We start from the raw sequence: 21,877 nt of genomic DNA on the forward strand, positions 1-21,877 counted from the left end.
AATTTAAATCAACTCATCAAGTACATGATGTTTTTTTATACCTACTTTTTGGATGAAACATCGAAAAAAAAAATTCATAAATCTTTAGCTGGCATAAAAAGAATAAAAAAATTTTTTAGGCCTTTGTACGGTAACTATATATAGGTGTAATGTGTGATAAATATCATTATGTTTTTGCTTATCATCCTGCTCCAATGCAGGTTGGTGCGATTAAAATATCAGTACCTACACCTCTGATAGCTCAAGACCTGGCGGATGTTCGGTTACGTAATTGAGGCAAGCATAAAACTACATTCGAGTATATTTATAAATTCATAATTTAAGCCTGATGCTTAAGATTAAAATAGACGATGGTGAAGATAAGACAATAAAAGATGTCAGCGATGGTAATGCATTTATTGAACAACACAATAGGCACATGACGTTTTAAATAAATTAACAATTCCAAATTTAATCTATACATACATAATATAAAATAACACAATTCAGCGCCAACTAAGAAATGTGTTAGGTACCTACGTTAAATTAATTAACGAATTGTAAATGTTCTTTTTAACATACATTAAAATTTCATAACAGTAAAATATATAATTTATAAGTATATTATGTGTATATTTAATATGTGCGTCAAACTTTCACATTTAGCCATAATCTATAGAGAGAACAGAATTATTAATGTAGGTAGGCAGTTACAAGTATATCGGCTCTTTCTTCTACAGTATAAAATATATAATATTATAAACGTATAAAATAAACTGCGAAGCAGTTGTATTGTAAACATTTTTTGTAGAAAGCATTATTTTATTTTATTTAATACGTTATTTTTATAACTTTATATAAAATATATATCTAAGCTGTAGTACTGACATATTTCGTACTTTTAAGCAATGTTTGGACGGTACTTGCCAAGCAATAATTTTTATATCATCAAATTGAAAATGCACACCAAATGCATTATTGAATATAACAAAATCCCTAAAAATAACTTAAATCATAATTAAAACTTAAAGTTAATATAATAATAAAAATAAGATGAGTCTTAATTTATAAATTGTGTGTAGTATAGCACTTTAGAGTATACGTATATTATTAAAATACCTACGCAATTATTGTATTTATATAGAACAAACTTAAACAGTTAGTATATAAGAAATAGGCTATAGTAGAAAATATAAAATATCAAAATGTTAAATATAATTCACAAACAAAAACTATAACCAAGTGATATAGGAAACTTAACTACACAGAATTTTTTTATGACTGCAGTTTAATTAGAATGAAACTTAGATTAAAGGAAAAATTATAAACAGATCATTAACAAATATCTAATATTAAAAGTGTAGATGAAGTTATACGCGATTCACAAGTGGCACGTCAAAACGGAGCATGGCTATGTGAATTATGCTCTTGACAATTATCCAGTGTAGATAAAATAAAGCCCAAAAAGCTTCAAAAGCTTGTCGGTTTGATATAAAATAAGGGTAGTTTAGAAAAATAATCAAGGAAAATCCATAGGAACAGCGGGAACATCGATCGATCTGAAGTAGATAATTTTATTTGTGAATTGACATTTTGGCAATTCAGGTGGCACGAAGTCCACCGAGTCAGCTAGTTTTTGTTATACGTATGTGTAAAAATATACTATACAATGCTAGTTTCGCTAGTGATGGAGTGACGGCTGATGAATGATGTTTGCAGCGATTACTTGGGGAAGGCGAGTCCCTTGCTGAGCAGTCCAGCGGCGCCTTGAGCACCGTCGTGTGCTGCCGTAGAGATGTTTGACACCAACTGAAACAATAAAAACATTATAAATATTATGTACTAGCGCTATGAAGATACTAATATAACTTGACGAGTAGCAGCGACAGTGATTGTACCGTCATTTTGAGGTAGAGGAAACACCTCGAGCAGGTCCCAGGACTTGTGACCTTGGGTGTAGGTTTAAGGGATCCCTTTAAAAAGCATGCAGGTGAGTGTTACTCACCTCCCCTGCCTGACATGTTCTCAATTTATGATCAAGTTTTCAGTCTGCTCTAATACCTACAGGAAAACGTCCACCAACTCTCCAGGTATAATCTAAACAGACTAACCGTGTAGATCATAGCCAGACTACCTCGGTGGTCCAGTGGTTAGCCTATGTGCATCACGAAGTCCTGGGTTTGAATCCTGGTTCAAGCCATGTTCAAGAACCTGAGTTTTTGTTTCTTCTATAAATTTTCAATGATGATGACTTACCGTGTCGCGCTTGTCGCTCAAGTACTTGTCGGCGTCCTTGATCTTAGCGTCGACGACGTGCCCGGCGTCCTTCAGGCCCTGGTCGGCGGCATTCTCAACTCGCTTGAGCGTGCTGTCGACAGCGCTGTTCACGGCGGAGCTGGCGTCGTTGGCGGCTTTCTCGGCCGCCTTGCGGGACTCCTCTACTGCTGCGGCTGAAATTAAGGAAAAAGAAACCATAAAGAGACAATAGAGATACCTAATGTAAGAAAAGAGTTGTCTGAGACGGATATGACGACACTCGATTATTTCGTGTTACCTCGAGCTGACGCTAGGTGGCGCGAGTTGTTTCCATGAAGAGGTTAGCAGTGGGGGCGCTCGAGCGGAATGGTGATACAACAACGCGCTCGCTGTTCAATTTCAGTAACAGTATTGCCACAGTATACATATATAACTCTGGTATTGCGGTGGCGGTCGATCCGTCAACATCTCTTGTGGAGTACCCTCAGACCAACTATTATATAGGACCTGCGTCGCTAGGTGTTACTTTTCTGTCAAAGTATATGTATGATCAATGATCTAATGCGATTATAAAAGCTGTCTCTATAGAATCGATGTTAAATAGTTCTAATCGTGTTCGTCGGTTAAAGAGCTTCGCAAAAATACCTTTTTGTGTAAGTGAATTGTGTAAAAAACGGGCAAAATCTTCTAGTTTAGTATAAGATATACCTATACAAAATCTAAGCTCGTTTTCTTTAGAAAATGACAGACAATTTGTTCGTTTGTGTAGCTTTATGCACCGGCCTTCGGCCGGGGGTTCTTATATAGAGCCTCTGGTCATTTAATCCAAGTAAATATAATGCGAGAACAAAAAACGCGCTTTACCATAAACCATCATTTACCCAAGTAAATATATTGATTTTCATATTTTGTATTTTTAACATACGAGTTCTCTACTCGTATGTTAAAAATAAAAAATTTTAATAAAAAAAAACAACCGACTTCAAAATCCCATAAATGTATCCACTAAACTAAAAAGCAAAAAATAATATTGTATGTGCTACCTTCTGATCAATTTGAAGGCGGTGTCAAGACAGTGATGCATTTTAGTCATAAAGATTTAGTAGTTTCAGACAGTCCTTTCACGTGGTTCTTTTGGGAACAGCTTTAATTAAAACGTCACTGGTTTGGCACCGCCTTCAAATTGATCAGAAGGTAGCACATACAATATTATTTTTTGCTTTTTAGTTTAATGGATACATTTATGTGATTTTGAGATCGGTTGTTTTTTTTTTTTTAATTATTCTTCATACTCCTGGACAGGTTATAGTATAGGTACTTTCATCACGCTACGTTCAATAGGAGTAGAGCATTGAAGGGAAATCTTGGGAAAACGGGAGAACTCCATTTTTACAGCGATATACTATAAAGGCTGGATTAAAGAGGTCTACGGGCAGACGAAGTCGCAGGCGTCCGCTAGTATGAAATAATGTCGTCCTTTTAAATCGATCAAAGCCATCAAATTCAACACAACGCGGTGTTATTTTAGTACTAATTAAGTAAATACGAAATATCTGAACGACGAATTTTTTTTATACTTAATAAATAGGTACGTTCTAAATTAAATTAAAAATAAAATACTATACTTACTGGCAGCCCGCTTAGCTTCCTCCTTGGCGGCTTCAGCAGCTTTCAAGGCTTGAGCCTTCGCTTCCTCTGCCGTCTTCTTTGTCGTATCCACTGTCGCGTTTATTGAGTCTGTGGAATTGAAATTAAAAGACATTTTTATAAAATTAAATGAAATATTTCAGTAGGTACCTACTACAGTTTTAAAACACAAACACAGCTGAGTGATTTATTAAATCGTTAGGATTCAACGTTTTTATCGTTCTTAGGGTTATTTATTATATTATGTTACGCTCAAAGATCGAAAACGCTCAGTGAGCGGAAAAATAGCTTACATTACGTTGTGGTCACAGTAAAACATCCACAAATTCGTGATATGGCTCTAATGAAAACGCGCACGACGCGTTGTGGCAATCACAGAAAGACCAAATAGCGAAATTCGTGTCGTGGGTGACATGCTATTCGATCTCTACGCGTTGTGGCAGTGAAGAAAAGCCATGACGTGTTCTGAGCTTCCATTGTTTTAACCAAATCACGACAGATTGTAACTTGCCGGTGTCGGCTCGGGTGTGTTTTACTGTGACCACAACGCGTTGTGAACGTTTCCGTTCATTGAGCGTTTTCTATCTTTGAGCGTAACATATCCACACACACACGCGCGTTTTATGCTTTAGACTTTTTTTGAAACTTTATTTAAGTTTTAATTTAATGTTAATTCAACGTTGTTAACTCAATATTTATTAAATTCATTAATAATATCGAGAATAATTGATTTATTTAACTATACTTATCTAACTGACAAATTATCAGGTCCGACAGAAAACTTGTCAGTTGTCGAACATATTTTTAGATACGACATCTCCTAAGGATGTTCCAGTTTCAGATTTAAAATTAAGTAGAAGTTTTCTGTAGGATCGGTTACGTTGTCGCCAGGATTTATTCCCAACAAATCAATTATTCCCTACTCATAATGAAGTTCCTCAAACTAATGCCTGCTTGAATGGTTATTAAAAGCGTCTCCACACAAAATCAGTAAGAATACCGATCGATTCTTCTGTAGTGTTGCTAATATCTTTAACCGCAGATTGAGTTGAGGATTTACCACCGTCGAATTTGCTGGTGATTAAATCTAAAAACACAATGCGAGTAGGTATGTTTTGCAACTCAAAGTACCTAATAGTTAACTAATTAGTAGACCGCATACAACTAATATTTGTACACATCTATACAAAGTGCGTGGGAGGAAGGGATATTTAAAGAACAAAGTGCACCCAGTGGTGTAACTACATAATTCGTATATTACTTCTGAGCTGTGAGCTTGTTGGCTGTGAGTCGTGATCCCGTAGTCCCGTAGATCATTTAGTCAGCCCTTTCTACAGTTACGCCAGTGGCGTAACTAAAAACTAATAGGTACTATTTATATTCTGTGCACACCTTGTATGTGCTATACCAACTACGCACACGCAAGGCCAGGCCAAGTAGTTCCGTTTGGTCTATAAATTAGTAGCTCACGTAAAATGATTGATCTATCAACACTGGTACCTTCCTAAATATATTCGTATGGAAAAGTAATCAGGAGATAAGAAACAGATGAAAAACATTGGCTTCTTTAAAACATGTTTACCTACGTATTGTCAGTTAAAGTGTTGACAAACTGTCACAAGTCCAATAAAGATTTCGCTTGTAGTTAATAATAATTAATAAATAATTTTATTTTTGCTGTAGATAATTTCACACAACCTGGGGATATACATAGATACATCGATCTAAGTAAAATGAACTTCATTTTACATCGATGCATAGATATAGGTAAGTACGAGAAATAGGTAGGTAAAAAAAACATTAGAAAACAAAGACAAATTAAAAATACATTAAAATTAAAAAGTTCACCTTTAGCATTATTAATAAAGCTTTTAGTGTTATCTGCAGCATTCTCCGTGGACCCCTCAACCGAAGATGTTACTGTATCTAGAAGAAATGGTAAAAAGAAATAGAAATTGCATAAATAAAGAGTGCCGCATGCAACCAAAATGCTACAAGCACCGCTTTTGGCTAAGACTACTAGAAAGATTTGCTCTTAAAAATCCAACTTCATTCAAAACCTTTTTAAAACTTGAAAATAATGTCGAAGCCGTTTTGCCACAGTTTTATGGATTCTTAAAAACAGAAATTTCCAATTTTACGTGTAAAACCCAGAAAATAAAGTCTTAAATCAATCATGCAAATACATATCTAGAAAACGTAAAAAACTTGATAATATTGACAAAGCACATTTTATCTGCAAATATAAAACGTAAAGTGTACCTTTTGCGCCTAAAACTACTGAAGCACTTTTATCGTATACAGACCCAACTACGTTCTTGGTCGTATCTACAGAGCTTTGTAGTGTATTTGATACTGTATCTAAAATGTGAAATACGTGTACAAAAAAAAATAATATGTCAAAAAAGCAATTATTACGCACATTAAATTACATGAGTTAAGATGTACTATCATTAATTCAATCTTGCCACTACTTGACTAAATGTGCACTGATGAGTTTAAAAAGTTACTCTGAAAATTTCATAGTAATATTACCGCAAGACTATTAAATTTTCTCACTTTAGGCATTTTTAATTACTTTTATAACAATTACAGCATTCTGTACCTTTTGCAGCTCCAAGTACTGATGCCCCTTTATCGACAGCAGAAGCAGCTACATTCTTTGTTGTATCTACAGTACTGGCTAGCGTATCTACAAGTGAGCCAACAAGTTAGCAAGAGTTGTGACAATGTCAATCCCACTTTTTTTAATTTGATGTAAAGTAGATATCTACCTTTAGCGGTTCCAACTAACGAAATGCCTTTATCTACTGCTGATGAAGCTACATTTTTTGTCGTATCTATTGTGCTTGCTACAGTGCCTACAAAATAAAATAAATATAATAAAATAAATATAATTATTTGCCTGATTGTGTTTTTGTTGTTTTGTAAGATAAAACAAGATCGGAGTTAAAAGAAGGTAAAAGTCTTGACTGATATTATTAATTTGCAATTTAATTTTAAGGGTTGAATCTGAGATGATGATGATGATGATGATAGATCATCTTTTCGAGAAAAGTCGATTAGCGATATTGTAAAAAGAGGATTTTAGGGCCGAAAGAAGTTTAAGAAAGATTATGCGGCCCTTTTAAATCTCGGTAAATTCAAGAAATCAAGTTTTATTTATGGTCAAATTCTTACATAATGTCAATTACCCGGCTCGCACCTCTTCATTACTATCTAGTTTAAGAGATACGTGAACTACCCAGATAATATAAAAAAACGGAAATTATAATTTGATATAACTTTAGCCGTTTCTACTAGAGAAGCTCCTTTATCAACGGCAGATGCTGCAACATTTTTAGTTGTATCTACTGTGGAATGCACGGTATTTGCTACCGTATCTACAAAATAAAATAAAAAATGCGTGAATTCAGTACTACTTTTTTTATGAAAGATAGGCTCGCACTTGACTACAATAATTATGCCTGATGGAAAGCATTAATGCGGTCTAACTTGGAGCGCGCTTACCTAGAAAATTCCTATTCACTCTGGCTTTGAACCTGTTTATATTTAGTTGAAAAGAATTTCATTTCTACTGTTCAAAACATTTTTCTCTTATGTTAAGCCTTTTTTCTTTTTCAAAGTTTACTTCTCTTTGAATAATATATCTTTTAGGCATATTTTTAATATTAAATGATACGTATTTCATATATGATATGATATGATGTGATATAATGCTTAACATTTACCTTTAGCACTTCCAACAATCGCGACACCCTTATCTACTGCAGAAGCTGCTACGTTTTTGGCGGTATCTACTGTGCTTACTACGGTATCTACGAATTAAATGATATATGAAAACAATGGCTATGGCAAAAAAATATTATGCTTTACTCACTAATTTAAACAATTATGTGACTTTAAAACAACCATTTATTGAAGTTACAAGCAATCTGTTTAGTCTCATTAACTGTTAATGCTTCTCCATTGCTTAAGTCAAAGAAAATGATTGAAACTTATGTGATAATTTTGAATAATGTTTTGAAATGTTATCGATAAAATAAGGAAAAAAAATATTGTGTAGGTACCTTTAGCTGCTCCTACTAATGACGAACCCTTATCAACAGCACATGCCGCTACGTTTTTGGTTGTATCTACAGTTGCATGTACAGTGTTTGCTAATGTATCTACAAGCAACACAAGTGAAATTTGGATATTTTTTTTGTTATTGCAAATGAATCTTACAAATAATTAATTTCATAAATAGAAATTGCTTTTTAACTTGTCTTTATAGCTTCCGCGGTTCAGTGCTAAGTACTGAATCTACAACATTTTGTAATACAGCGTGCATTGCTAAATTCAAGAATTTAATTTTTTGGTATGAATTAATATCCTACAACTAAGAGTTAAGGTGACGATAATTTACCTTTGGCGTTGTCAACATACGATTTTCCTGTCTCAAAAGCTGATGAAGCAGCTGTTTTCGTAGTATCTACTGTACTTTGAAAAGTGCTCTGAACGGTATCTATAAGCGCAAACAGTAAATAATAAAACCAAACGTTGAGTAAATATGATAAACAAAATATAAATTTTGTTCAGTGAATTGTTGAATGAACAGAAACAAAGCTTTTGAATGATATTGTCTGAATTTAATATAATTACTCGTGTGAAATAATCATCAATAATGATTTACCTTTAGCTGTGTCCATGTAAGATTTTCCGGTTTCTACAGTGCTTTCAGCAGCTTTTTTTGTACTATCTACAGTACTCGCTACAGTGTCTACAAAATATTGATAATATTTATAAATAAATATCAAAACATTAAAGCTCGAAAACACAAAACATTTGAAGCAAAATCTGACAAGCAGCTTTACCTTTAGCACTATCTAAATAAGACTTTCCTAAGTCGTAAGCGGAATATGCATAGCCTTTTGAAAACTCCAAAGCTGATTGCAGAGAGTTTTGGGCTGAATCTAAGTAAATGGGGTAAAAAAATAAAAAAAAAACATGTAATTAGTCAACAAAACAAACAAAAATCAAACTAGTGCAACGTTAATACAAAACTATTAGTGAGCATGATTATACGGATGAAAATTGATTCTAGAACATCCATTTGATTGAAATGTAATTAATTGACTATTAACACTGTATTAGTTCACACGACAACACAGTCTCACGTTTTTAACTTCCTCTACCTTTAGCGGTATCCATGTAAGTTTTTGTTGTTTCTGCTGCTGAATTTGCAATATTCTTAGATTCTTCCATGGAATTATTTACAGCACTTGCAACTGTATCTATTGTTGTAGGATAATTTATTGTAATAATTATATTTTAGTGTATTTAAAAATGCGATTTCAAAAATATATCGAAATAATATTACCTTTTGCGCTTGTAGCGTAAGATTTGCCTGTTTCTAGAGCTGCTTCAGCAGTTTTTTTAGAAGTATCTACCGTGTTTTGCACAGTATTTGCCACAGTATCTATAATGAGTAATAATTTAATAGCAAAAAGAAAATCATATTGGTCTCACTGAAATAGAACTTGGGATTTTTCAGAACAATAATAATCGTTACTTTTAACATACGACAGAGATCTTTTAATAATTAAAAATTATTTTTAGGTATGTAGCTTCATGGAAACTAAAAATTACCTTTGGCGCCAATAGCGTAAGACTTTCCGGTATCAAAAGCAGATTGTGCGGTTTTTTGCGTTGTATCTACAGTATTTTGTAATGTGCTCGATATAGTATCTACAAGAAGTGAAATCAATTACTAATTTAAATGCAAGGTGAAAAGTACTATACGACTTCAGATTAAATTACCTTTAGCACCTAAAGCATACGACTTTCCTGTATCAAAAGCAGTTTGTGCGGTCTTTTGTGCTGTATCTACAGAGCTTTGTAATGTATTTGATACAGTGTCTACAAAAAAAAAATTAAAACAATATAAATATTTAATTTAAGGATTATTCTTTAAACCTAATTAAACGCCATTAAATAATATCTTCAGTAGCGATTGCGTAAGCCTTTTTGGGATCAAACGCAGATTGTGCGATTGTTTATAGACAGTTTTTTGCACTGTGATATTGATATACGATACGATAAATAAAGACATTGTTAAATCCCAAGGGTGCAAAGAAACTATTATCACACGATATTAAACTAAATTACCTTTAGCGCCAATAGCGTACGACTTTCCCGAATCGTAAGTGGACTGTGCTGTTTTTTGCGTAGAATCTATAGTGCTTTGTAATGTGCTCGCTACCGTATCTACAATAAAGGAAAATAAAGGAAATAAATATTGATATTTCCAAATTTTTAAAACAAAAATTGTTTAAAAGTGGACAACGAAATTGAACTAAACTACCTTTAGCGCCAATAGCGTATGTCTTTCCAGCATCAAAAGCAGATTGTGCCGTTTTTTGCGTTGTGTCTACAGTGCTTTGTAATGTGCTTGAGACAGTATCTACAATAAACCAAATAAATGTAGGTTTCCTAAGTGATTACAATAAAAATTACTAAATATATTACAACGCATTTGGTTTAAATTACCTTTAGCGCCAATAGCGTACGACTTTCCAGCATCAAAAGCAGATTGCGCAGTTTTTTGCGTTGTATCTACAGTGCTTTGTAATGTACTTGATACAGTATCTATAATAAACGTAATATATATAGATTCCCTAAGGATTAACAAAAAAAAATTATTAAACATTGTACTAAATTACCTTTAGCGCCAATAGCGTACGTCTTTCCAGTATCAAAAGCAGATTGCGCAGTTTTTTGCGTTGTGTCTACAGTGCTTTGTAATGTACTTGATACAGTATCTACAATAAACGTAATACATTTAGATTTCCTAAGGATTAACAAAAAAAGATTACAAAACATTATACTAAATTACCTTTAGCGCCAATAGCGTACGACTTTCCAGTATCAAAAGCAGATTGTGCTGTTTTTTGCGTTGTGTCTACAGTGCTTTGTAATGTGCTTGATACAGTATCTACAATAAACCAAATAAATGTAGGTTTCCTAAGAATTAAAAATGAAGATAATTAAAGATTTGATGACGCATTTGGAATAAATTACCTTTAGCCCCTAAAGCGTATGACTTTCCAGCATCAAAAGCAGACTGTGCTGTTTTTTGCGTTGTGTCTACAGTGCTTTGTAGTGTACTCGATACAGTATCTACAATTAATGAAAATTATATTGAAAATTAAATTAATTACCTAAAGTAAACAGTATATTATTCTGAATACATTTTTCGTAACTGTACCTACCTTTGGCACTAGCAGCGTAAGATTTTCCAGTCTCTACGGCAGTTTGAGCAGCTTTTTGTGTTGTATCTACTGTGCTTTGGACTGTATCTAACATAAATAAATAAATATGGCATTAAATTATAACTATAATTAATAAAGAGGCATAAAGCTTAACCTCAACCATCTAATTACAGTATGTATAGATATAGTGAATCATGCAATTTGGTGCTAAAATATGCTATTTAGTCTTGTGTACTGCCATTACTTTGTGTTCGCTTTTACTTTATCAAACGTGCAAACCATTACTTATTATTTAAACATACCTAAATCTTACCTTTTGCTGTAGTAATAGCTGATTCTGCGGCCTTTTTCGTATTATCGACGGTTGTGGAGAGAGTATCTAAGGAAAGAAAATAAAAAGAAAAACAAATATACAACTGAAATAAAATAATAAAAGAAAAAAACAAAGTAAAGCAAAATTTAATAACTCAACATTTAATAATTAAGAGGAACAAAAAATTAAATAAAATATGATATTGAATGATTCGCAGGTAGTCACTAGACGCAGGCTTCTTATGACAATGGTGTTTGGAAGGCCCTAAAAAAGACGAGGCTTTACGAAAATGCCCTGCATAGGACTATCATTGGATAATATGCAGTGATGATGATTTATTCATATTCTTTCTTACCTTTAGTTGTGTCAACGACTTTCTTGCCATCAGCCACAGCTTTGCTAGCGGCGTCCTTCGCTTCACCTGCTGCGACGGAGACCTTTGCTAGCTCCTTGTCCAGGGCATCGATTGCTGAGTTTCTGGCGTTGGCCGCTGTTGAAAACCATTATATTAACTTCTTTTCCCAATAACATATCCAGTAAGTATTTAATCAGTGCCCTTTATTCACTTGATTTATGACAACTTCACTGACGCAGTCGGGTCTAACACTTCACTTCATCATCATCATCATCATCATCATCATCATCATCATCATCATCATCATCATCATCATCATTATCAGCCGATGGACGTCCACTGCTGAACAAAGGCCTCTTTCATGGACTTCCAAGCACATCGGTCTCGTGCCGCCAGAATCCAGCGGCTCCCGGCAACCCGCTTGAAGTCCTCGGTCACCTAGTGGGAGGTCGACCAACACTGCGCCTTCCTGTGCGGGATCGCCACTCTAACACCTTGGGACTCCAACGTCCATCGCCTCTTCGAAATATGTGGCCTGTCCATTAGCAAGTTATGAATATATATCTAAATTGACCACAACTCGCTTCTTTGCTGGAAATCTTACCACTAATTTGTCTCACAAATTTTCCGTAATTCTAAGCAAACGTAACTATTCAATAGCAACACACATCACGCTAAGACAATACTGTGGTGCAAAACATTGAAATTCAGGTTTTATATGAAACGAATCAAGGCCTTAGTGTTTCGCACCTTCTGGTCTTGTTTATGTTCAGTATTAGGTAAGGAAAACTTTGTGTGCCAGTACATCCTGAAGTTAACTCATAAATAGCTCACAATCACAGAACGGGAAATGGCTTGTTTATGTAGGTACAATAATATTTTAAGATTCTTCTAAAACCCCAGGAAGTACTTAATAAAAAAATTTACGACAATTTTGCAGCTAGATTACTGTAGATTGATTGTATTTAGGTAATGCCCTGTTGATGTAATGTTTTCTGACACTTATGATTTGTGCACCTTCGAGGCAAGAGTGAATAGGCATTTTCTAGGCAAGCTCGCTCCAACCTAGACCTCATCATTGCTTTCCACCAGGCATGATTATAGTCAAGCTCAAATTTATCAAGAATTAAAAAATTTTGAATTTATTATTTTTTGAAATTTTAGGAGTGTGAATATATAACTGATTAGGTATAAGTCAAAGCTATTTTATTTGTTGTTCTAAGTTAATAATATATTTATATTTTTTTTTAAAATAAATATGAGGATAAATTAATTCAAGGAGTAGGTACCCTTTAAAGGAGGCACCTATCATAAAGACTTATTTCTCGGACATTCTCTTGTAGTTTTTTCAGTATGTAACGACTAACACGGGCGTCGCACCGACTTTAAAGTGATCAGTCGGATAAACAAACTCAAAACATCTATAGGGTTAATTTTAAAGTGTAAAACTACCTATCAATTATTATAATACTCGAACTCGGATACTAAGTTTGGGGTGTGTATTGATACAATAGTCTCGTACAAATCACCTGAGGGCCTAGTGGCAGTTTTATACCGTGACGATCACGTTAACATAAACGCGAGCTTCCAAGGCATTGAAACAGTGCCATTTCGTGGCACTACTGCACAACTGTTTCAATCCCATTCAAATTCGTGTTTACGTTAAAGCGATAGTAACAGTATGAAAATGTTGAAAACTCCCACTAGGCACCCAGGTGTTTTATTCCAAATCCTCGAAACCTAGTATCAATATCAACTGATTTAAATCACGTACTTAGATACATTATCTACCTACTATTATGGTGTTTTTTTCCATACACTTATTTTATTAGACAAAAGGCCAATGACTTATTTATGAAGTAGTTTAGAAGGTTAATGACGTTTTTCTTTACAAATTAATTAATAATTACCATTCGATTTATACCACGATACGAGAATTAAGGACTTCTAGTCACGATAATGACTCATAATAATTATTCGTAAATTGTATTTCAAATGATATGTTTATATTTTTATTACCACCAAAATACGGGAATATAAATACTATAAACTATGACACAAAATAACGTCGCTTTCTGTTGGTATAAGAATTTTCAAAATCGCTTCAGTAGAACCAGGAGACTACCTATTTTAACCTCACAAGCTCATAAACATTCTCTTCATAATATGAACTGGGTAAAACTAGAGTTGCAGCTCAGCCCTTCACCAAAAGTAAATAAAGACGAAGGCGTGGGCAAGCAGAATACTACTGAATTAGTATTGACTATGAATAAATAAATGTACAGAACGATATTAATGTCTAAATTATCTCTAATTTAGCCTCTGTCGTCCACACATATCCTGCCTCTTTAGGTCATTGCTCTACCACGTTCGGGATATACTTATCTCACGTTCTACTGAATTTACCAGAAAGCCTCATGTCTATAGTCTTAGATTAGATCCATTTCGATGAATAATAGGGATGATGACAGTTTTTTAAATTGTATATAAATTAAGAGTACGCTAATAGTAAAGCAATTTTGTAAAAGGAACATTACGATCATTAATTTCGGAGCTACAGGGATTTAAAGGGTCAGATTTGCGGCGCTGCCGCGGATCCCTGAAAAACGACCCATACAAAATGGCACGAACTAGTGACGTCGTAGGCAATGTAATGATCGTTAGATTTGTATGTGCGTACAAACAATTTTTTTTTTTTTTATTCTGTACAAGTTAGCCCTTGACTACAATCTCACCTGATGGTAAGTGATGATGTAGTCTAAGATGGATGCGGGCTAACTTGTTAGGAGGAGGATGAAAATCCACACCCCTTTCGGTTTCTACACGACATCGTACCGGAACGCTAAATCGCTTGGCGGCACGTCTTTACCGGTAAGGTGGTAACTAGCCACGGTCGAAGCCTCCCACCAGCCAAATTACTAATATCTTTGTTATTTGTGCGTTTATGTTTATAGTTCATTTATTAAAAAATGGCACATTTAATGTAAGGAAGCTAAAACTGTATGAATTTTCATCTAATTACGATAAAAGATTTTTAATAGATTTTGAAATTTTATAAATCTCATTTATTTTGCAAATATCCAGACAATCTTTGCTTTTTATATATAAATTAGTTAACAATGACCCTATTTACCCGAATGTATCATAAAAATCAATATATTCAAACCTAGGCATCATCCCCATTATCGTTATCCAATTCAAATCAGGATTTGCATTATCTTTAATAGCCCCGTTAAGTATTTTTTATTCTCTATTACTTATACCCCGCGTTGTGATCTAATAGTATGTCAGCCACGTCACGAATTACGCTATTTGGTCTTTCTGTGATTGCCACAACGCGTCGTGCGCATTTTCATTAGATTACCATAACACGATTTTCGCCATGTGGATGTCTTACTGTGACCACAACGCGTTGTGAACTATTTTCCCGCTCACTGAGTGTTTTCGATCTTTGAGCGTAACAATTATACCCGTAGACATTACAGTTATACTAGTAATATGTCTTCTGCGCGCTAACCTCTACAAGTCTACGTCATCAATAATGCACATGACCTTTCTTATAGCGTCTACTCAGTTATTTATTACGACAAACCAACAGCTGTAAGAATGTTCGAGTCCCTGTATATTACGTTTTTAGCCTTTGGTTATTTTTTTATAATTTAAAGTTAGCCTTGACTAAAAATTGTATGGATATTTGTTTGGATGCTTACTTCTCTTTAACGCCGCAACTACTAAACCGATTTGGTTGAAATTTGAATCGAAGATAGATAATACCCCGGATTAACACAGGCTACATTTCATCCTGGAAAAATCAATGGTTCCCACAGGATTTGTGAAAAAGTATATTCTTCGCAGACGAAGTTGCGATCGTCCGTATCAATCAAGTATCTTTATAATTTGTATTATTAGTTTCTTTATTAGGTTGCCAGTAATTTTTATTTGGTATCTATTGTATTGAATGTTCTTTGTATTGTACATGTACCTACAATAAAGTGTATTTTCTTTGTTTCTGTCCTTTTAATACTTACCCGAGTTAGCAGCCTCCGAAGCACTTTTCTCGGCGCCTGTAACTAGTTCTCCAGCTTTCTTCACTTGGTCCTCAACGACGTGCGCCGCCTCCGAGACCTTCTCTGAAGCGAGTTGCTCTGCATCCTTCTTCTTTCTGTCGAAGAGAGACGCAGTTTTTTCTCCAATGCTTCGGAACGCACCTGTAATAAAATTGTACATTAGAATATTATGATTTAAATCCTACTATTATTATGAATGCGATAATTTGTGTGGATGTTTGTCTAGTTAATAATGCTAGTAAGTAATAAGTAAGTAAGAAGACAAGCATCCAATTCCATACAAAACCGATTTGGCTGTTTAAAATAAAGATAAATAATACCCTGGATTAACAAATCTAGGCTACTCCTTATCCTGAAAAGGATAGTATGAATGTTTGTTACTCTTTCACGTCGCGACTATTGAACTGAATTAGCTGAAATTTGGAATGGAATAAATTATAATCTGGATTAACAAATAAGCTGCTGTTATCCCTAAAAATGCCAACTTATTTTATGTAGGATGCTATATAAAATTTCATACATTTCCTGTGCCATCCTAAAATTGAAGCTTGGCGATCAACGTGTTTCCTAACTTTAGGAGTGATTATCTGAGTAGGTACAGTGTTTTCTGTGCTACAGTTCACTCTTATAAACCGAGCAAACATTTACCTACGTCTTTGGCGAATTTGGCTCAACGAAGCCATATTTCCTTCCTTTTTTATTCTGTACAAGTGAGCTATTGACTAATACAATTTCACCTTATGGTAAGTGATTTCACAAGGTTTCTAAGCGACATCGAACCGGAACTCTAAATCGCTTGGCGTCTTTGCCGATAGGGTGGTGTAAATAGCCGCGGCCGATGCCTCCCACCAGCCAAACCTGGACCATTTAAGAAAACCTCAATCGGCCCAGCCAGGGATCGAACCCAGTACCTCCAACTTATAAATCCACCGCGCATACCACTGCGCCACGGAGATCGTCGCAACTTTTACTACTTTCCTTTACACTTACATCCTTGCCTGCTTATTGATTTTTGCGAACCCATGTTTTACAATCGAATCAGAATGTGAACCATCAAGACTAAAGTTGATTTAATATGAAATCTAATACAAAATGTAGATAATATCTAAATACGAAAATACTTAAAAGTGTTGACATTCAAAGGTCAAAAACAAATATTAGATTTCCAATTTCCGAGTAAGTAATATAGCAGTTCACAGAATGATAAATAAAATACTGCAAGAGTCGAAGGCTTTTACTGGATTACTTGTTGAAGGTCGAGCCTTAATGAGTCTTTGCCGTGTTAGGCGTGAATTAATACCTACGTTATGACCGTACCATACACACGGCTAATGACTAAGTAGAACAACTCCATCTGGTCCACCTTTTATGGCTAACATAATAAACTAGCGTACGCCCGCGACTTTGTCCTTCCTTAGGCCTCTTTAATCCGGCCCTATCGCAAAATCCGTTCTTAGCGGATACCTTGTGACTATAGACTACCTCTCTGCCAAATTTCATCTCTTTACGTCAAGCGATTTTCGAGATATCGTGATGATTTCGAAACCTTTCGACTTTATTTGAAGAAAATACATACCTACTATGACTTCAGAATACATTGTTAAAATTACGATTAAAAATATATTAGTTTTCTATTTCGTAACCTATTTTGTGACATGATCACAATTCACAGGTTAATAGACTAGACCTCAACAGTAGGTATATTTAGTATATTTCTCTTTTTTAACCAAAAGGAGTAGGTTATAAATTCGACGCGTATGTTTTTTTAACATTATGTTTATTTGTGAACTAACCTAACTGATTCATGAAGCTTTCACGTATGATCTATTATATATACCTACTTACTTATATAATAAGTATATTTATATGAAAGCTTTTAACAGTTAGTGTTACATTAAAGCTTAACAATAACAGTTAGTATTACGTACATTAGTATGGGATTTAAGTAAATACATAGTGAGCTAATAAATGAATAAATATTGAAATCTATTATCAAGAAAAAAGTATATTTCTGTTTGAGCTTTGTGACTTAGAACGTGAAAACGATGTGTTGGTAGGTAGGTTAACAAGCTCATAGTCACAGATTAATAAATACTACGTACTCATAGTAGAGCTGTTGTATTGATCGGTCAAGACTCCGGAACGCTTGACGGTACACCCCCCTTCACCCCCCCACCTACTATTCAAGGTCAAAAAGGACAAACTGTATGGTATGGTAGGTATGACAGCATTACTTCGGACTACTATAAAAATATACTTCTGTAGTTCGTTACAAAACTTTATTCCACCTTTCTTCAATTACAAATGACATATATCTAGTGTTACACTATTTTTCAAACCATATTTTTTCGCCACACCCCAAATAATGATCCATTTTCATCCCCTTCTTCCACCACACAGTCACTACACCAAAACCTCCATTTTTCGTTTGGCCGCCAAACGTTGCTATTGGTTTAACAATAAATGGAGCCTTTTTAACCGACCTCAAAAAGGAAGAGGTTCTCATGCAATTTTCAATCATATCAGACTTGTCATTCTCATTTCACAGACTACGGATTTTATACACAGATTATAAAACAGAGAACAAAGATTACTTTTTTTTTATAAAAATCATGACACTATATAATAGGTATTTTAGTCGAGTACCTAGGAATTATTTTTGGGCGGTAAATCCAAAAATTGTTCGTACTCGAATAAAATACTAAAGTAATCCGAACTAGGCATTACGGAACTAGGTACTCCGGAATCCGTGGAACAAATTTACAACTGATTACTATCAAGTTAATTTTCCATGAGTAGCTTCATCTTGATGAGACGCTCAACTTATTTATTTACGAATATTCTCTATTCTGGTAGCTAACTGGGTCACTAGGTAACAAAAATTTCTGAGCGTCGGAACGAGACAATGTACCACGCAATTTGTAGGACATTATGGCTGTTCTGGTTAAAAAAAACATCTGGTTAGTAACAACTTTTGGTAAACTACCCTAATAACTACAAAGTGTGTGGTATATCGTTCCGAAGCTCAGAAATTTTCATTAGCTAGTGACCCAGTTAGCTACCAGAATCAAGAATTTTCGTAAATCAAAAAGTTGAGCGTCTCATCAAGATGAAGCTCACGGAAAATTTGCTTGATAGTAATCAATTGTAAATTTATTCCACGGATCCCGGGGTATATTGATTAAGGAAATAATAAATAAGTAATATATAAATTCTAACTCACCGAGATTCTTGTCTATCGGACAGCATGGAAATACAAATAAGAATTATATTTAGTTCAAGAGCATTCCAACTACGTGATGGTACAAATTCTACGTTGTTCATGCCAAAACATTTGTTTATTAACTAAAAATGTGAAACTATTTCTAATGTAAGTAGCAATGCAATTATCAGTTTAATGGGTAAGTATATTGTTACAGTAATGATTATCATTCCTACCTGGATTTAATGAAATTACGTAAAGACAGAAAAATAAGATTTAAATTCAATTAAATAATAGGTATGTATTTTAGGTAGGCACGAAAAGTTTTGGACCCGTTTCAGTTTGTGTTATTCTTTACAAGTTTTGTTTTCATATCACAACTTCACCCAACGACATTTTATACTATAGACATCCGTGATTCGAAATAAGCGACTCCACTGAGACACATGCAGCTCCATACAAACTTCCACCCCGATAATAGGGAAATGGGGGGTCAGAAAGATTCGAAAAAGAAGCCTATGTCACTCTCCATCCTTTCTCTAACTATCTCCACTTAAAAACTCACGTCAATTTTGTCGCTCCGTTTTGCCGTGAAAGACACGGACAAACAACCAAACCGACAGACAGACACACACTTTCACATTTATAATATTAAGTATGGATTTACTTTTATTGTAAGCAAATAGCTAAATAATAAACTGTCATCGGGATGATGACAGTTTATTATTTAGCTATTTAAATTGTTTATAAATTAAGAGTATGCTAATAGTAAAGCAATTTTGTAAAAGTAACAGGGTATCTGCGATCATTACTTTCGGAGCTACAGGGATTTAAAGGGTCACTGAAAAACGCTTCATACAAAATGGCACGATTTAGTGACGTCGTTGGCTCGCTGATCGTTATGTTTGTATGGGCGTTCAAGCAAAATTACTAATATCTTTGTTATTTGTGCGTTTATGTTTATAGTTAATTTATTGAAAAATGTCACAGTAAGGAAGCTAAAACTTTATGAATTTGCATCTAATTACGATAAAAAAATTTAATAGATTTTGAAATTTTATAATCTTATTTATTTTGCAAATATCCAGACAATCTTTTCTTTTTATGTATAAATTAGTTAACATTGACCTTATTTACCCGAATGTATCATAGAAATAAATATATTCAAACCTAGTCATCATCCCCATTATTGCTATTAAATAGCTAAATATACAATGTCGAGCTTATGTGTTTTGGTTCAGGAATTGTAAAAACTGTATATATATAGGTACATAAATATAATATAATGCAAGTAAATACCAAATTGTGCATGTGTGCTCAGTGGAGTAGCTGAGTTTGGATCACATGTAACAGTAATTTGAAAAATATAGTATAAAATATCGTTGGACAGAGCAGGTTCTGTTACAGTCCTAGTTACGTTTAAAAATAGGTATCTACTCATATATTTAAGGTTTCCTTTTACAGTAAGGGGCCAATAACCTTCAGGCTCCAACCAACCACGGCTAAACCGGCTTTTCGTTAGATTCATACCTAGACAACTGCCACGCATATTTGGTTTAGGTAAGGTCTCGTAGATTAAATAGTTGACCTAACTAGCTAATTTTTGTTAACTTTTGTGGTTATTTGTTGTGGTTGTACTGTAATTTCCCCCCCTTATTTAGGGGTAAATAAGTGAGATGGGATTTTTTTCATGGGGTCTGAAATTTTTAGGGGTGTTTTCAGTAATTTTTTGAATTTTAAATTGATATTTCTTTCTTGACCGAGCGACTTTTAATGACATAATACAATACGTAATTCTACAACCACTCTGTGGCGACCAGCGGCAATTTTTATCCAATAAAAAAACATTGTTAAAATTCAATGACATATAAAACAAAAACTGAATCTTCAGATGAAGACGTCATATTTATTACAGCATATTATTTCTAAATCATTATGAATTTATATTTTTTAGGGAGACAACTCAATAATTAAAGCGATTTTACGGGTTTTTGACACGAACGTTAGGTAGGGATAAATATTTTTGAGAGTTGGTAACACTGATAAAATAGCGGAATCCCACCCCAGTCCCCAGTACGTATTGGCACAGTATAGAGACAGGTTGTTAGCACCAGTCAAGTGTCATCAGAGTACAACGGTCTAATTGAGGAACTAAAATAGAGCACAGCCGGTCGGTCGGGATTGTTGCACTTTAGCGTACAGGTGCCCCGATTTGCGGTGGACGTCCCGATTTTCAGGGGTCCTATTTGATAGGTGATATACGGAAAACATGTCTCGATTTATTTACAAAAGGTCAACGCTCGCCTAGACTAGATACTAGACTCCTAGACCCTGAAAACTATTTATTTACGTTGGGTAAATAATTTCAACCAAAACCAATAGGTACTTCCATATCTACTAGATTTAATGTAAATAACCGAAAATCAAACACGCATCGTACGATGCTCTACCTACGGAGTAGGTAATGTAACGAAAGGACAAATAAGATTTTAATCCTTTCTTAGCCTACTAAAAAGTTAAAACCAAACCAAAAGCATAGCTTTCTAACCTTAGTTACTTTATGAACTTCCCTTCTCAACTAAAATTATAATTGTAAGTTAAGTCATAAGTTTATAAGTCAAGCTTCGCTTTGACTTATGTGCACTATCCCTACCCTATCCGTAGCCTACCCCTTATGGGTATTTTCGCGTACATCGCGTTATCAATTCGTATACTATGCGTGGCAAGACAAGCGTTCTAGCAACGCATGGTCCACTCGTCGTCCCCGCGTTGTCAGTCATTTTGAACTAGCTGACTCCACGTGGC

The 21,877-nt window shown here is 34.4% G+C and overlaps 1 protein-coding gene across 13 annotated transcripts in view; it reads right to left on the reverse strand.

Annotated features, from left to right (window-relative positions):
* Positions 1-377: 377 nt before the first annotated feature.
* Positions 378-21,877, reverse strand: part of LOC112048533 (perilipin-4) — a 29,575-nt gene continuing 8,075 nt past the window's right edge. The window contains exons 2-29 of one of the 13 annotated variants that reach the window (XM_024086087.2): positions 15,832-16,011; positions 11,804-11,938; positions 11,449-11,514; positions 11,136-11,222; positions 10,945-11,043; positions 10,760-10,858; positions 10,587-10,685; positions 10,414-10,512; positions 10,229-10,327; positions 10,033-10,131; positions 9,685-9,783; positions 9,514-9,612; positions 9,245-9,343; positions 9,060-9,158; positions 8,739-8,837; positions 8,558-8,644; positions 8,291-8,389; positions 7,953-8,051; positions 7,614-7,700; positions 7,167-7,265; positions 6,657-6,743; positions 6,488-6,574; positions 6,145-6,243; positions 5,731-5,808; positions 4,883-4,969; positions 3,865-3,972; positions 2,236-2,429; positions 378-1,788 (exon numbers count right to left, since the gene is read on the reverse strand). In XM_024086087.2, coding sequence (XP_023941855.1) covers positions 1,702-1,788; positions 2,236-2,429; positions 3,865-3,972; positions 4,883-4,969; positions 5,731-5,808; positions 6,145-6,243; positions 6,488-6,574; positions 6,657-6,743; positions 7,167-7,265; positions 7,614-7,700; positions 7,953-8,051; positions 8,291-8,389; positions 8,558-8,644; positions 8,739-8,837; positions 9,060-9,158; positions 9,245-9,343; positions 9,514-9,612; positions 9,685-9,783; positions 10,033-10,131; positions 10,229-10,327; positions 10,414-10,512; positions 10,587-10,685; positions 10,760-10,858; positions 10,945-11,043; positions 11,136-11,222; positions 11,449-11,514; positions 11,804-11,938; positions 15,832-16,011 — 2,855 coding nt within the window. In that variant the 3' untranslated portion in view covers positions 378-1,701. Of the gene's footprint in view, positions 1,789-2,235; positions 2,430-3,864; positions 3,973-4,882; positions 4,970-5,730; positions 5,809-6,144; positions 6,244-6,487; positions 6,575-6,656; positions 6,744-7,166; positions 7,266-7,613; positions 7,701-7,952; positions 8,052-8,290; positions 8,390-8,557; positions 8,645-8,738; positions 8,838-9,059; positions 9,159-9,244; positions 9,344-9,513; positions 9,613-9,684; positions 9,784-10,032; positions 10,132-10,228; positions 10,328-10,413; positions 10,513-10,586; positions 10,686-10,759; positions 10,859-10,944; positions 11,044-11,135; positions 11,223-11,448; positions 11,515-11,803; positions 11,939-15,831; positions 16,046-21,877 lie in introns of those variants that run through there. The other 12 variants (XM_052885312.1, XM_052885313.1, XM_052885314.1 and 9 more) reach the window with 12 other exon arrangements.

The sequence above is a fragment of the Bicyclus anynana genome, chromosome 14 (genome assembly GCF_947172395.1).
Source record: "Bicyclus anynana chromosome 14, ilBicAnyn1.1, whole genome shotgun sequence".
NCBI classification, from domain to species: Eukaryota; Metazoa; Arthropoda; class Insecta; order Lepidoptera; family Nymphalidae; genus Bicyclus; species Bicyclus anynana.